The sequence below is a fragment of the Pezoporus flaviventris genome, unplaced genomic scaffold (assembly GCF_033815535.1).
Source record: "Pezoporus flaviventris isolate CSIRO_AGI_PZ_B2104156 unplaced genomic scaffold, CSIRO_AGI_Pfla_v1 ptg000007l, whole genome shotgun sequence".
Taxonomy (NCBI): domain Eukaryota; kingdom Metazoa; phylum Chordata; class Aves; order Psittaciformes; family Psittacidae; genus Pezoporus; species Pezoporus flaviventris.
Genome location: NW_026892555.1, coordinates 50,572,069 through 50,587,806, shown reverse-complemented (window position 1 = coordinate 50,587,806; position 15,738 = coordinate 50,572,069). Strand labels below are relative to the sequence as shown.

The 15,738-nt window shown below is 40.9% G+C and overlaps 1 protein-coding gene across 2 annotated transcripts; it reads left to right on the top strand.

Annotated features, from left to right (window-relative positions):
• The first annotated feature begins 666 nt into the window (after window positions 1-666).
• ZBTB14 (zinc finger and BTB domain containing 14) lies at window positions 667-11,294 on the top strand. 2 transcript variants are annotated; one of them, XM_061448721.1, is made up of 4 exons: window positions 667-791; window positions 3,722-3,802; window positions 4,248-5,246; window positions 10,836-11,294. In XM_061448721.1, the coding sequence occupies exons 2-4, from the start codon at window positions 3,800-3,802 to the stop codon at window positions 10,974-10,976; spliced, it is 1,143 nt and encodes a 380-aa protein (XP_061304705.1). In that variant the 5' UTR covers window positions 667-791; window positions 3,722-3,799; the 3' UTR covers window positions 10,977-11,294. The 2 variants fall into 2 exon arrangements, with proteins under 2 accessions (XP_061304705.1, XP_061304704.1); XM_061448720.1 differs by lacking the exon at window positions 10,836-11,294 and having other exon boundaries at window positions 4,248-8,099.
• Window positions 11,295-15,738: the final 4,444 nt, after the last annotated feature.

The window sequence follows — 15,738 nt, the reverse complement described above, 5'->3', positions numbered from 1 at the left end:
GCCGCCGCCAACCGCATTTTAACCCCCCCGTCCCTCCCCGCCCCGGGCCGCGCGGGCCCCAACGATCCTCTCAGAGCCGCGGCGCTGGCGCTGCGGGCGCGAGCTCCGAGCGTTCCACGCCGCCACCGCGAGCGAGCGAGCGAGCGCCGCCTCCTGCCCGCCCGGCGCGGCCCCGCCCCTCCTAGCGCCGCTCCCTCCCGGCTCGCTCCCCGCGTCTCAGCCGAGCCCGCGCCGCGCGCCGCCAAACGGGCGGGCAGCTGGGGTGGAGAGAGGAGGGGAGCGCCGCCGCCGGTCTCGCACACGCGAGCGCAGGCGCGGGTGGAACATATCGCCCGGCTTTCCCGTTCGGCGACGGCAGCCCTTAGGCCCCACGGCGCCGGCTCCAGCTCCCCTTCTTCCGCCCAGCCGCTGCGATGCTGTCCCGCCGAGAAGGCCGATGGAGCGGGCGCAGTCCCCTCTCTCCCCACCGCCCCCGCCTCCCCCACGCTCCCCGGCACAGGCGCGCCCTACCCGCACCGCGCATGCACGTACCCCCGCCCCCGGCGCGCGCGCGCGCACTGGGTGCTCGTGCAGGAGGCGGCGGTGACGATCCGAGAGACGCGCGCGGACGCCCCCTTCCCCCCCCCCCCCGGCTCCCCCTCCCCAAATTCCCCCCTCCTCCCTCCCTCCATCCTTCCCTCCCTTCCTTTTCCCCCCTTATCCCCGGCCCCCTCCCGCTTGGTGGCGGCAGCGGCACCGGCAGCCCCCCGCGCTCCCCGGGAAGTGCGGGTCCGCGCGCGCGCGGGCGGCAGGTAAGCGCGAGCCCTCTCACTATTCCTCCAACCCCCCCATTCCTCCCCTCACGCCCAGCTGCAGGACCGCCGTTGCGGTGCGCGCGCCCGCGCTACCCTCCCAGACCCCGCGCTCTGCCGCTGCCGCCTCCATCAGCCCCATTAAAGCTGGCGCTGGGTGAGATGGAGGCGCCGCGGGCGCGCCCGCCGCCGCCAGCAGCAGCAGCAGCCCGGAGCACGTCGTGCGCCTGCCTCCAGCGCGCGCGGTGGGTGGGGGGTGGGGGGCGGAGGGCGAGGACAAGTCCAGCGATGGGTGCGCACGTTGGGGCGCGCGCTCCCCGCGCGGCGGCCGCAACAAAGGGGCGCGCGGCCGCGGCCTGTCGGCGGCGCGGGCGCCGCGCGAGAACCGTTGGGGAGGGGAAGGGAGGGAGGAGCGAGGGAGGTGGAGGCGCCGGCTCCGCGCAGTCCCGTGAGGCGGCGCGGGGCGGCGGTGGCGCCGGGCTCGCTCTGGAGAGGGGCCGCCTGCTGCTCGCGGGCGCCGTCTCCCTGCCGCAGGGCCGCGCCCGATCCCGACGGTGGCGGCGCGGGTTCTCGTGGCCGCGGCGGCGAGCGGGTGGCGGCGGCCCGGCTGGGATGGGCTGCGCCCTGCCGGGAACCCGCCTGCGCCGCGTCCTCGGTGGCGGGTGCATGGAGCGGGCGTGCGCCTCACTGCCTCTGAGGGCACAGGCAGGGCGGTAAGCGCCGCTCCAGAGCCGGGAGAGCTGCCGCGGTGAGGCACCGAGCTTGTCTCAGGCGGCAGCTGCAGGAGCTGCCAAAACTATTTTACCGGGTATATAGGAAAACACAGGACATATTTTCCCCTTTCCTGCGGTGGTAACGGTAGTGTGTAAAGTGTGCGTGCAGGAATAATTAGAATCGCCCCGTGGAATAAGTAACGTAGTTGCAATGGGAGTTACCCCCTGGCTTCAGTCGGTGCTGGAGGTACTCTGGTCAAGTGCCTGCCCTACTCTTCTCGCAGAGTAGTATCTCTTTTTCGCAACAGTTACATGCCCCTGCCTACTCTGCAAAACTGTTTTCAGCCAATTGCTACATCTGTATCGTTCTGATTTAAGAAGTCTCAGCAGAATTGCATCAAAATTGCATATCGTTTAACAAAACAGGGTGGGATTGCTGCTAGATTATCAACAGTGACTTTTGGCTGTTTGCTTAAAAAGAAAGCATTTTTCCCACCTTGCAAAGAATTCTATAAACGGACACTGTTGAAATAGTTTTGTCCTGCTGTGTTTGGTGCTGGATTGGTGCATTTTCCTGGGACAGTAGACCCAGACAGCCAAGAAAAATGAACACAGTGTTTTTTTGGGTTTGCTTTTCTTTGTGTATTTCAAATATTTGTGTATTTGGCTATCTTAACATATTATTATTTAGGACTAAGAAAAGAATTTTTACTTTCCTTAGGGTTTTTTGTTTTGTTTTGTTTGTGGTTTTTTTTTTTTTGTAACCAGTGCACTATATGCTGAGATGCGAAGGCATTTGTAGGGAGCCAAGTGTGCCCATACCATGTTAAACACCCAGCACTGTGGGTGGAAGTTGTATGCCTGTCACCTACTTCCATTTTGTATATGGCCAAGGAAAGATTAGACTTCAGGAAAGGAGCTCTCAATAGCTCTGTGTCAGGTGATGGAGGGTTTCTGCTCAACCATATATTAAGTTTCCCTCCTCTCTGCTGCATTTCCTGCTTCTATCACAGTTAGATGCCTGTGGGAGATTGGGGTTGAATAGTTTCAATTATGTGTTTTGTGTTATCCTTTTGCTGTTTAAGCATCTCCCTTGTGCGCTCGCAGCTCAGCAGGCAAATCATACAGTGGGCTGCATCCAAAGGGGTGCGCCCAGCAGGTCGGAGGAGGTTATTCTGCACCTCTACTCTGCTCTGGTGAGATCTCACCTAGACTACTGCATCCAGCTATGGAGTCCTCAGTGCAGGAAAGATATGGACCTGTTAGAGAGGGTCCAGAGGAAGGCCATAAAAATGATTAGAGGAATGGAACACCTCTCCTGTGAGGAAAGGCTGAGAGAGTTGGAGTTGTTCAGCCTGGAGAAAAGAAGAATCCAGGGAGACCATATTGCAGCCTTTCAGTACTTAAAAGGGGCCTATAAGAAAGATGGGAGAAGCTTTTTAGCAGGGCCTATTGCAACAGGACGAGGGGTAATGGTTTTAAACTAAAAGAGGGGAGATTCAGGCTGGGCGTGAGGAAGAAATTTTTTTACGATGAGGGTGGTAAAACTCTGGCACAGATTGACCAGGGAGGTGGTGAATTCCCCATCCCTGGAGACATTCAAGGCCAGGCTGGATGTGGTTCTGGGCAACCTGATCTAGTTGAAGGTGTCCCTGCCCATTGCAGGGGTGTTGCACTAGATGGCCTTTGAAGGTCCCTTCCAACCCAAACTATTCTATGTTTGTATGATTGTTTGGAGATCTGGTATCTCTGGTGTCGTTTTCCCCGGTCCTGAAATGCACCCCCATCCACGGCCCAGTCTGCTGTCCTTTCGGGTGCTTGGTCTGCTTGCCAGGCCCTCTGCTAAGCCAGCTCAGTCCACTGGTTCAGCAGAAGACTCACCACCTTCTTGATGGGTTGGTTACTGGGTTAGTGGTGGTGATTCCTGTTGAGGAGTTTTTCAGACTTTTAGATGTAGTGCAAAGTAAGTAGCAGGGATGTGGAGTCAGGGAAGTAAAGTAGCCAGAGGCAAGTAAACACATGGTTTATGACCGCAGCACTTTCAGATCAATTTATGCAGTTGTCTCTAGAACCTGTCAGATTAACTGGGTATTTTAACAGTGCATTTTGTATAATTTAAAATAATTGGAAACACTGTGTTTTAAGACACAAATTTGAAACCAATTTTTGAATAGATTTTATAATTGCTTAAAATGTTATTATCTTCCTGTCTTTCAGGGCGAAGGTGGCCTGTTGTGAGAGTTAATCTGCCAAATATTTAATAATCATTTGTTCAGAAGATTTCCCACATTGTTCATGGTAAGGCCTGTGTTTGTTATTTCACATTTTGTTTGTTATGCTGATACATTTAGAGTATTTCTTATACCTTATTTTAGTATTAGCAGTCATTTAGCTGTAAAAATGACTTCTTTTGCAGATGGGAATTACAACTTCTCAGAGGAAATTTACAGTTTTGGATAACTAAATCAATAAATATCTGAAACGAGTAATTTATTCATACAAAAAAAAAGTCCTTTATAAATCACTGTAAAGTGTCTAACCTAGAAAAAGACCTGTATTTATTCACAATTTTAAAAAAAGTTTGAGAGTAAAGCTTTTATCATCTGAAAGGCTTTTTCTGGTCATATTGAGAAAAAAAAAGGATTTGGAAATTCTTTTAGTGTGTAAATGACATTGTCTTTGGGGATTTTATGACCTTGACTACTCTATAAAAATTGCAAAACTTTCCTTTGTCATTTTACAGGAGTTTTTCATCAGTATGTCTGAAACCATTAAATATAATGACGATGATCACAAAACTGTGTTCCTGAAAACATTAAATGAACAACGTTTGGAAGGAGAATTTTGTGACATAGCTATCGTGGTTGAAGATGTTAAATTCCGAGCACACAGGTGTGTGCTTGCTGCCTGCAGTACCTACTTCAAAAAGCTTTTCAAAAAACTGGAAGTTGACAGTTCATCAGTAATAGAAATAGATTTTCTTCGTTCTGACATTTTTGAGGAGGTTCTCAATTACATGTATACTGCAAAGATTTCTGTTAAGAAGGAGGATGTAAATTTGATGATGTCTTCAGGCCAGATTCTTGGTATTCGATTTCTGGATAAACTCTGCTCTCAGAAACGTGATGTATCTAGTCCTGAAGAGAACACGCAGTCCAAGACCAAGTACTGTCTAAAAATAAACCGTCCTATGGGGGAACCTAATGATACCCAAGATGATGAGGTAGAAGAAATTGGAGATCATGATGACAGTCCTTCAGATGTGACGGTGGAAGGAACTCCCCCAAGTCAGGAAGATGGAAAATCACCTACCACTACCCTAAGAGTGCAAGAGGCAATCCTGAAAGAGTTGGGAAGTGAAGAGGTTCGAAAAGTCAACTGCTATGGCCAAGAAGTAGAGCCCATGGAAACAACCGAATCAAAAGACTTGGGTTCTCAGACCCCTCAGACTTTGACATTTAATGATGGCATAAGTGAAGTAAAAGATGAACAGACACCAGGCTGGACCACAGCAGCTGGAGATATGAAGTTTGAGTATTTGCTTTACGGTCACAGGGAACACATTGTATGTCAGGCTTGTGGTAAGACCTTTTCTGATGAAGCACGATTGAGAAAACATGAAAAGCTACACACTGCAGATAGACCATTTGTTTGTGAAATGTGTACGAAGGGCTTTACCACACAAGCTCATTTGAAAGAGCACCTGAAAATACACGCTGGTTACAAGCCTTACAGTTGTGATGTATGTGGAAAGTCTTTTATTCGTGCACCAGATCTAAAAAAGCACGAAAGGGTTCACAGTAATGAGAGGCCATTTGCATGCCATATGTGTGATAAAGCTTTCAAGCACAAGTCCCACCTCAAAGACCACGAAAGAAGACATCGAGGAGAGAAACCTTTTGTCTGCAGTTCCTGCACTAAAGCATTTGCTAAAGCATCTGATCTAAAAAGGCATGAGAACAATATGCACAGTGAAAGAAAACAAGTTACAACAGCCAATTCCATCCAGAGTGAAACGGAACAGTTACAGGCAGCAGCTATGGCTGCTGAAGCAGAGCAGCAGTTAGAAACTATAGCTTGCAGTTAAAAGCTAAAGCAGAAACTGTATCAGAAATAATATAAGAAATTAAATTGGACAAAATCTATTGTTGGTATGCATTTAGACTGAGAATTATCTTTTCAAGAAAACATTTTTAGAGGATTTGAATGCTACATAGTAACAAATAGCGTTGCTTGGTTAGGCATTTTAAAACATTTCAGAGATGGGTATTCTTAGAATATGAAGTATGTTGCTGTCATTAGCAGTATAATGCACTAATACCTGATTTAATATGAGAATGAGATCAAGTTCTCTATAAAACAGGGATCATCACTGGCTGATGTTTTGTTTCATCCAGCATGGAATACTGCGTACGATGCAGACGTCGAAATCAGTGAGTTATGTTTGAAAATGCTGACATCTCAGAAAATAACAGACATGGAAAAGAAATACTTGATTTTCATAATTGTGAAGGTGTTACACCTACAGTTTTTGAGAAACAGACATTTATTCCCTAAGCTTTTTAATTCCTCCTTTTTTCACCTAATGTAGGTGCTAGGGGTTGATACAACAGAGTGTAAGGGGGGATAGTGGTCAAAATTAAATTGCTTCCTATTCCATTCCCTCAGATATCCTCTTACTGTAATCAGGGTGTCAAGTTTAATGGAATACTTGCTTTCCTGAAGAAAATGCATTATTCAGTGGTCCTAGCTAGTAAAGCAGAAGGGTCACAGCATTCACCAGTGTTAACTGTGGGGAAAGAGTCTGCCTCATTTGTTCCCATGCTCACTTTTATGCAGATCCCCTGAGGTGGGACAGAGCCCCAAGGCAGAAAGGGTGCAGCATGGAGGAGACATGTTCCTTACCTGGATCCAGTAGAAATTAGTTCGAGCTAGTACAGCCTGAGGCTGTAGTTTTTATTATGCAGCTTTCTATTCACCTAACCTGTCACCACAGTGTTTCTGACAGCAGAGGAGGACTAGCTGTACTGGCGAGTGATAGGGTATCACTGCCAGACCTCCAGAGCTGCAGAGCACAGCCATGGGCGATTGCATACCTGCCCACAGTGCTCAGCTCAGCATGTGTGTCATGGCTGGTCACACCAGCTAATAGGTCCTGTTTGAATTTAAGAACTCCTGCCTTCCAACACAATAGCTTTCAGCAAGAGGGAGACTTCAGTGAGAGACTTCAGTCTTAATTGACCCAGAAACAGTGTTCACTAATACCTGTTACATACAGTTGCCTGATTTTTGTTGTTTTTTTTTTGTGGTTTTTTGGTTTTTTTTTGTTTTTTCCTAGACAGGCTGGGTAGATGCTGCTAGTTTAACTGCTAACTCAGAGGTTCAACAAAGTAAGTGGTCTTTGGATTGCATTCTGCTGTGTGTAGTCAACAAAAGAAAACACAGTAACAGTCATAATGTAATCCAAAGGGATATGGAGCCTTTGTTTTAAATTTGTAAATACTACAGCAGTTGTCAAAGCTTCATTTGAAGTTGGAATGGGCAAAAACCTGCACTCTTAGGCATGTGGCTGGGTAACATTGGTCACTTGCAATACCTATAGCATATGAAAGCGTTAGACCAGTTTCTGGTAAGTTGCCATGTGGTAGATCACATCTTGCTTTTCTAACTTGAAATCGAAAATGGTGGTTTTGGAACTGTTCTGTGGAATTTTGATTTTTTTTTTTTTTTTTTTTTTGGCTTTTTTTACAGCTTCATTTTATTCATGTACTCATCAGGTTGAGCAGTTATCTTAAAATGCCAATAATTGCTTGAAAGCTGGTCTGTAAATAAAACATGAACATAATATTTTAGAAAATGTAAACTTTGGACCTTTACCAATATATTTTTTTAAAATGTTGCTTCATTTTACATTCAGTAATTAGTTTGTAAACAAACTATACATTTTGTATCTGTGCAACATCAGAGGATGTGTATTCATTGCATTTTATTGGTTCTCTTGAGGAACATGATAAATGACCATTGTTAAAATGTTTTACTGTATATTATCGTAGATATAAAGATAGTAGGTCCAAAATGGGATCTACTTTCTTTTTCTAAATATATTTGTCTTGCTATGTTTTCTTACCTGAAATTGTTTGCCTATTTTTTTTAATATAGATGATAAAATTGGGGTTGATATGACTGTGCAGAAGAGATCTGTTGTGATAAGAGTTCAAAAGTGTAAAAGATGAAGACAGCTAAATTTCCTCTAGGTCTTCTATGAAAATCGCAAGAAGTAATGAGCTTAAATTACAGCAGTGAACATTTGCATGAGAAAAAAAAAAAGGGTTGAATCATGAATTATTAGAACAGAATGCCTGGGAGTGTGCCTGAGACAGGGGATGTGATTCTGTCCAATTAATGGGTATTTTGCTGTTGACTCTGTTGGGGCCAGATTAGTCTAATATTCCTAACAAGGTTTCCAACTGCGCACAAATAGCTAATTAGTGTGTGTGCAAGAATGACAGAATGCTTTAAAAGCATAGATGGCTACAATAACATTAGATACCAATTACTTGTTTTTCTCAGAGTTAAGTAGCAAAAATATCACACATGGAGTTAGTCCTGAACGTAAACTTCTCTGTCTATGGTTTGTGAGTCAAAGGAAGTTCTGTCTTTCATATATATTTGATAGCAAAAAATCAGTTACTCTTTCTGGCTTATATCAAACATCTGTCCATGTTACAGTGGTGACCAAGTGGCTTTAGTGTATTGGCATTAAGAATACGTATAAGTGTTTGTGTGGCCAGAGCTTACATGTTGATAATGCAGCAGCATGTTGGTTGATGTGAAATGAGGTTCTTGTGGTGGTGCAAGTAGGTCTATACAGTCAACACTAAGTGAGATGCAAAACCAGCGCCTTCTCAACTGCAAAAAGATCTAAACACTAAAGAAGTATAACCATTTAGTTAAAAAGCTTTGTACTTTAAAAGACTAAATAACTTAGAGTGAAAAGAAATACTTGAAATAAGAGTTTTGCTATTCTGTGATTTTAACCATGTGTTCCTAAAAATAGTATGTGGGGTTTTGTATCTGATTCATTTCTGATTCAAATTGTGCTACTGGTTATTTGGCACAACTCAGTTTGAAAACTGTAGAAGTTCAGGTAAGAACACCTTCCAGCCCTTCTGCACTACCCACCCCTTCTACACACTCTTCTTTATCAATATTTAAACAAGCATTAGAAGATGAAGCAATTCACAGTGGAGTACTTGTGTTTTAATTTTTCTGCTTTAATCTTTTAAAAAAATCAGAATTTTAAAGGTTCTGTGAAAGAAAACAGCTCGTGCTGAATTCGGTAGCAAAGGTTTGTTCATGTAAGCTGCAGAATACTAATTACACCTCAAAATCTTGCCATTTAGGTATCCAAAGTGGAGTTCTTTTGAAGATCAGGCCCCGTTTTTCTAATCTAGAGATTGCCTTCTTGACTCCAGTGAGTAAGGATATTTAAATTAATAGAGTTGGTGTTTGGTGAGATATAGAATAAAATATCAGATGAGATCAGAAAGTCTGCCCTAAGCTTAGACTGTAGTTTTAGGGACAGATTATCTATTAGTAAGTCTTTTTTATCATTTTAGACACCAATCTGTTTTACAGAAGAGACAAAGCATTTTTGAAACAAAGGACATACACAGCTGACAATGTACCACTTTTAGAATATAAACATTTAAAGATCTGTGCAGAGTAGGATAGTTCTTCCTAAAAGGTAAAGACAGACCTAAGGATTGCATCTTTTTTGAACAGTTTGTCTGTAGATCACAGTACTATTCTCAATCATAGAATCATAGAATAGTTAGGGTTGGAAAGGACCTTAAGATCATCTAGTTCCAACCCCCCTGCCATGGGCAGGGACACCTCACACTAAACCATCTCACCCAAGGCCTTGTCCAACCTGGTCTTGAGCACTGCCAGGGATGGAGCATTCACAACCTGCCTGGGCACCCTATTCCAGTGCCTCACCATGCTAACAGGAAAGAATTTCCTCCTTACATCTAATCTAAACTTCCCCTGTTTAAGTTTTAACCCATTACCCCTTGTCCTATCACTACAGTAATCAGGCAGAAATGTGCAAATTTCATTAAAAATTCCATTACAGCAGCTGGTCTGTCATTTGTCTCCATCTAGATCTAGAACAATTATAACAACATTCATTTTGAAACAGAGGATTTCCATGAATAGATTTGTTAAATAAGTGTCATAAGAATTAAGACATCTCAGGAATTATTTTTAAATGTAATGCAGGAAATCTGAAATAATCACAGAGCTAAAAATAGTGATTTATACAATATTAATACATTTTTCAATGTATTTCTCTCCACTGTTCTTTTATATAGATTTTTATTGGGGCTTTTTGCAGGCCCTGATCCTTTAGATATTTATAGAACTCTGAATCTTGATGAACTCAAGCAGTTCCAATATGACCAGCACTAGAGCTCTTTAAAATAAAAATAGACTTTTGCCATCTTACTCTTAGGTTTCAATTTTCTTTTTTTGTTTGTTTGTTTTTGTTTGGGGTTTGGTTTTTTTTTGGTTTGTTGGTTGGTTAGTTTGTATTTGTTTGGGTGTTTTTTTAATAATCTGTAGCTAAGCACCTAGTTTTTTATAAATAAACTTGAAAAAATTTGTAGACCATTTGAATAAAGTTGTACTTTATCTGACCTGCTCAGTATACGGATATCAAAAAGCGTGGCAAATGCAGAACTGCTGGATATCTGTATCTCAGATTCCTTCCAAGATATACTTTATTTTAAAATCTGTAGTTCTTGAAAGAACACTGGTATGTAAAACAAGTGATACTAACAAGAAATTTAAATTCTTACTGAATGGAAATTCCAAAGATTTGGTTTATTTTTTAATTATTCTGAGCCATTTTGAATAAGTATGTAAGACAGTAACTATATATTATGCATATAAATAGACTTAAAGCTGTCTTTTAAGGCAGCAATAAAGTGAATGGATATAATGCATTGAATATAGAAAATCTTTATGGAATTACAGAATAATGAGTTATGAAAACTGACAATTTCAACTTTTTCAACTAAAACATAAATGTACTCTTCTGAAAAACTTATTTTCTAATGCAAACTCATTCTGTTAAAAAGAAAAAAACAACCAAACCATGAGTGCTTACATTTGTAGTGTTCTGACCTCCTCCCAAAGTCCTGTGTGTACATTTGAGTAGTCTGCATTAGCAAGCAACTTAGATGCAATGAATGTAAATTTTGAAAATTTGAAAAGACAGAAATACTATGAGTTTTCATTATTTTCTAATGAAAATCCATTTTTTCAGGGTCAAGGGTACCACAGGCAGTGCTTACAAGAGCAAACCACTGCAGTGGCATCGCAGATTGTGCAGAGAGGAGGATGTAGTATGATTGAACTCCACTGGGAGATCAAAACCTCACTTTTTTCTACTCTAGAATTTGGATAATGGTACTAACACGAGATCCTATGTAACTTCAGGCTGGAGTTACTCTTCAAGGAAAGTTGTCAGTTATTTGCAGATGATTTATGTCTGCTTTGTACTAGTCATTATCATAATCGGGGTTTACAGAGTAAAGTTTTCAGAGCTGTATCTTCAAAGACATTATTTGGTTCTATTTTGCGTACTGCCAAATCTTGTTTTATATGTTTCTGTTGTGTTTAAGGTTGCATGGGCAAAGTCAGGGAGAAGAGTTGGGAGTAAAATCAAGAATATACTGTGAAAAATGTTCTAAACATTGATTTTATTAAACTTGAATACAAATTATATTCAGATTTGTATTTAATGTATTCAGGGTACCTTATATTTAAGAATGTGTTTTCATTGCTTAAGAAGTTGGTAGTCTCAGATGATAATTTATAGATATGTTTTCATTACCTTAATCTCGAGCATTTAGAATTGGTGTATAGATTTATTTTTTCTGGGTATTAAAGCCATGAGTATCTGTTCATGTAGCTCTATTAGGCTAGAAATATCTAATTACACTGGCTGTCTATATCTAAGCAACATTTAACACATTTTTGGTTCCCAAATAAGTCTATTATCATCCCCCCATTTCCTGTTACAAAATAACTGAAGTTTATGTGAGATCTGCTTAGGACACTAAGGAATGTGTTCTCAGATGGCAATAGCATTTGATCTGATTACTTTGCAAAGATGAAAAGTGAATAAAAAGTGGCTGATTCCGCATGGCAAGATGTTTTACAATTGAATTTTTATGTTTATTTCAAAACTTAAGCTTTGGCATTTATTTGTCTCTGTTCTGCTATAAAGCTTCTTTTGTGACAATACAGTTTCCTAAAGTAGAAAAGCAAAGTAGACTTTGTATCATAAAACTTAATTCTCCTGAAAAGGTGAGTGTTGTTTTGTCTCCCCCTCTTTCCTGCTCACAAAGAAGTCTGGTTAACTTATTTCTGTGTTGATGCAAGCTATGAGATGAAGGTATTCAGGCAGGAGCAGGGATGAGGGTAAACATGGAAGAGGAAGCAGCTGAACCTTCTTATTTCAGTTGAAATAATGAAATGAGTGACAGTTAACTTTGTCTTACGTGGTCAACTCCTTAAAGCTTGTACTGTCTGCACAAATCTCATTCCTAAGTTATGTTCTTTTGTTGAATTCTTTCTTTTTGAAGACTTTTCAAGGTGGAGAGGTTCAAGCAAAATTGAAAAGTATTTTACTTTCTCCAGGTAGAATTTACTATGCATGGAACTATGATAGAGCTAATATTCTGATTACTCATTAATATGCTGGATAGTGTCTTCTATTTTGTTAACAAAGTAATGCCTGTCAGCTTAAATGCAGGAATGATCTTGCAGTTCTTAGCACTCTTTAACTCAAACCTATTTGTCTACCTACCCTGGGTGATGATAAACAGAGAGAAGTAATGCACCAAGGCAGTAGGCTTTACCTCCAAGACACAGCTAAATCATGAGATGTTTCCTTGTTTAGAAACTAGTGGAAAAGTTAAATGAGATCAAAGGATCAGATCCATGGTGATTTAAGGGAACCAATGTTGTGGTTGCTGCAACTCTTTTGCTGGCAATAGCACTCATGAAGTGTCTCAGGGAACCACTTAATGGAGAGCTGAAGCACCTGAAAACTAATAAGTGGTTTGAGTCATTTTTCCTTAACCTTCTTAGTAGCCCCACATGATTGACTCAGTGCTAGGGTCAGTGGAAGAGCAGGCCCAGTTTAGATCAAGTTTGGTTATTGTGGAGCTGCCTCCTAAGGCAGCAGCATTCTGTTTCACCTGTCATGGTAAAACTGCAAATTACTGCTAAAAGGGGCAATGCTGTCCTCTCCCCTTTTGCTGTTACCTTTTGCACCTGTTTCCTCTGTCTTGTTTGCTTCAAATTTAATGGCTTTTGTGGCTTTAGGAGAAGCCAGTCAAGTGTGTTTCTATAACAAAGCAATTCAGTGCTTCAGTGAGTTAGTTTCAGGTTGTTGAACCAATTCATGAGATCTGGTCCAAGGTAAGTGGCAGGAGTGCATAGCTAGAGTTAGGAGAATGAGTGGAGCAGGACTTGCCCAACTTTGGCAGCATGTTAAATGCACAGTAGTGAAACAAAGCACTTGGTGCAAAGCATTTGTGAGAAGCAGTCAGGCAACACAAAGGACCATATATACCTCTTTTGCAAAAACCACTGGTGGTAGACTTCTGGGATTTTGAAGAAGGATATGTGTGTGCTTCATTTCTGCTTTTTCAGGAAGACAGAATTTGGGGTTTGAAGTTGCTTTGTTTTCTTTCATTTTTATTGTTTAAATTAATCTGACACTGCCTCTTATCTGCCAATCCTACGAACCCTTGAATTGTGACAAATTGCTTAGGTTAAGGAGAAAAGAATAATTAAAAGGGACAACAGGTACTTAATTCACTGAAGGACAAAACCCCAAAAGGATGGAAAATTGTATTTTTACATTTTAAGTAAATGTTTACAAGTATCAGAATATATTCACTTCATAGTTATTTCGGTCTGGTTTGGATTACTTACTGTGTAAAACTCATCATCTCTTTAGTTATTGAAAATAAGATAAATCCCAAGTATAATGTATTTCATTAGGTGACGTCAGCAAGAGTGATTCATGTTAAGGTTTTTTTTTTCCCCACCTGTCTTTAGTTTAGACTGCTGTGGTAAACTCAAAGTTTTCAGAATGTTTGACTTTTATTTCTTTCCAGGTATAAATATGGATTCATTTGAAAGCCTGAATATAAAAACTGTAGGTATTTTTATATTTCTATTTGGTACTTCAGAGTAAGAAGTTTGAAATGTAGTTCTTCAGTTGTGTATCTGAGGCTGCAGAAGGCATTCTTTTCCAAGAGTTGCCTTTTTTCAGTGAAAAGCTCTTCCTAGGTATGAGTTATGTTCTGATATTTCTCGCAGTTTTCTGTGTTTTAACAACATTTGAATATTTTCTTCTTACACTATTTTTTTTTTAATTTTACTAATTTATCCAGATTTTCCAGTAAGATTTAAAACAATCATAGGTTTTTAAAGTGTAAAAATAGAGCTTAAACCGTGGTTTTTGAGACATAAACTTTGTTATGCTTGTGTAAGGTTTCATTCTTTAACTTTTCAGCACTGTAAATGAAATACTGTACTGAAATAAATCAGATACTCTTACTTGAAAATATGATGACTGCCATCATAAATGGAGGTATGTTAAACAGACATTTTTTAATTGAAGTTAACACCCATTTTAAGAGTGTTAGTAAATGTTTTCAATATGAAAAATAGGTTTAATTTTCCACTTCAGTAATGAACTTTTCTTTTATTCAGTTGTATGACTCTTGTAACTCTCCCATTGTTCCAAGGACAGATTAAATGCAGTCAGAAGGGGGCCTTGACTTGATGGATGTGATAAATTATGCCAAAGTATGGATATCCTCTTACAGATATTTTTCAATTCGACATGGATTATGCTCTGTGAATCTTGCTAAACTAATTTAAGGTTTTGATATTCTGCTTTTAAAATCCTTTCTTTTGTGACATAGTTAATGTTTTTAAACACAATTTAAAATTCATATACTTATCTTATTTGTCCAAATGATTTAAATTTTAGCCATGTATGATGAAATCCCCATCCTTTTGACTATAGGACAAGTTAAGAAACCACATTGTGTATTTATTCTTTGTATTTTATATATTGGTGTAATTCAGTATAGTTTCCCATTCTTAGTTCTTGAAAAATCAAAACTGTTTAATAGCATGTTAAAATTACGATTTTGATATTTACATTTCACATATCTTTGTTCTTTTCTTTGAGCGTTAAATTAAGCATGCAGTTTAAGACTTAGGTTGTTTACATTTATCAGAATATTATAACTGAACTTATTGAGGACTTTCATGGCATAGTATTTTCTTGAAAGTTTGTAAATAATTGTAACTTGACTTTTTTTTTCTCCTTAGCTCATTGGCTAGCAGTTTTGCCATGGGTCATAAACGCATCTTTACTTCTCTCCTTCTAAGTTCTTTGAAGACTTGAGCATATGCCTAATTTTATGACTTGTGTCAAGTTACACATACCAATAAGCTGTGATATGATCAGGGTCTTCTTGTAGGAAAGAGGAAGACACATGCAAAACCACTCATTTTTAGTCTAACAAATGTGGTGGTGTGCGGGTAGAATAAAAAATGTTTAAAGATGAATTTTATTTGTGGCAGACTCCCAACTTATCCTATGAGTCATTAGCATGGTGCAGAATGGTATGGCCTTGTCCATGTCATGAGTCAGTGGTTGGTTGTGAGGTTCTTTAAGTCTCCTCCTATGTTTCACTGTGTCTCTGCTAGGTACAGACTCATTAGTCAAAGACTTGACTGAATTCCTTGCTGTATAAAAGAATTCCTGTGTGATCTAAAGGCTCTCAATTTTGGACTGTAACTTACTTGTCTTGGTGAAAGGACTGGCTGTCTACAGAGGTGTGACAGGTGGGAGCAGCAATTACTCTGGCACCACTGATTTTTGCATAGCTGTACAAGTACTAATGTTTTAGTTGAATCATTCAGTCTTGTATTTAAAGCTCTTAAATGTATCTAGATCTTTTTATCTTATTGGTTGGCTTTTGCTTTGGGTTCAGCTTCCGTATAGCTTTGACTCCCATCTATAATATAAAGATACTAAGTTACTTCTTATGGGACTGTTGGAAGATAACAAGTGTAAGGCATTCAGATATTGTGAGGGTGATGTGATCAGCTAGAGAGATTTCCTAGAT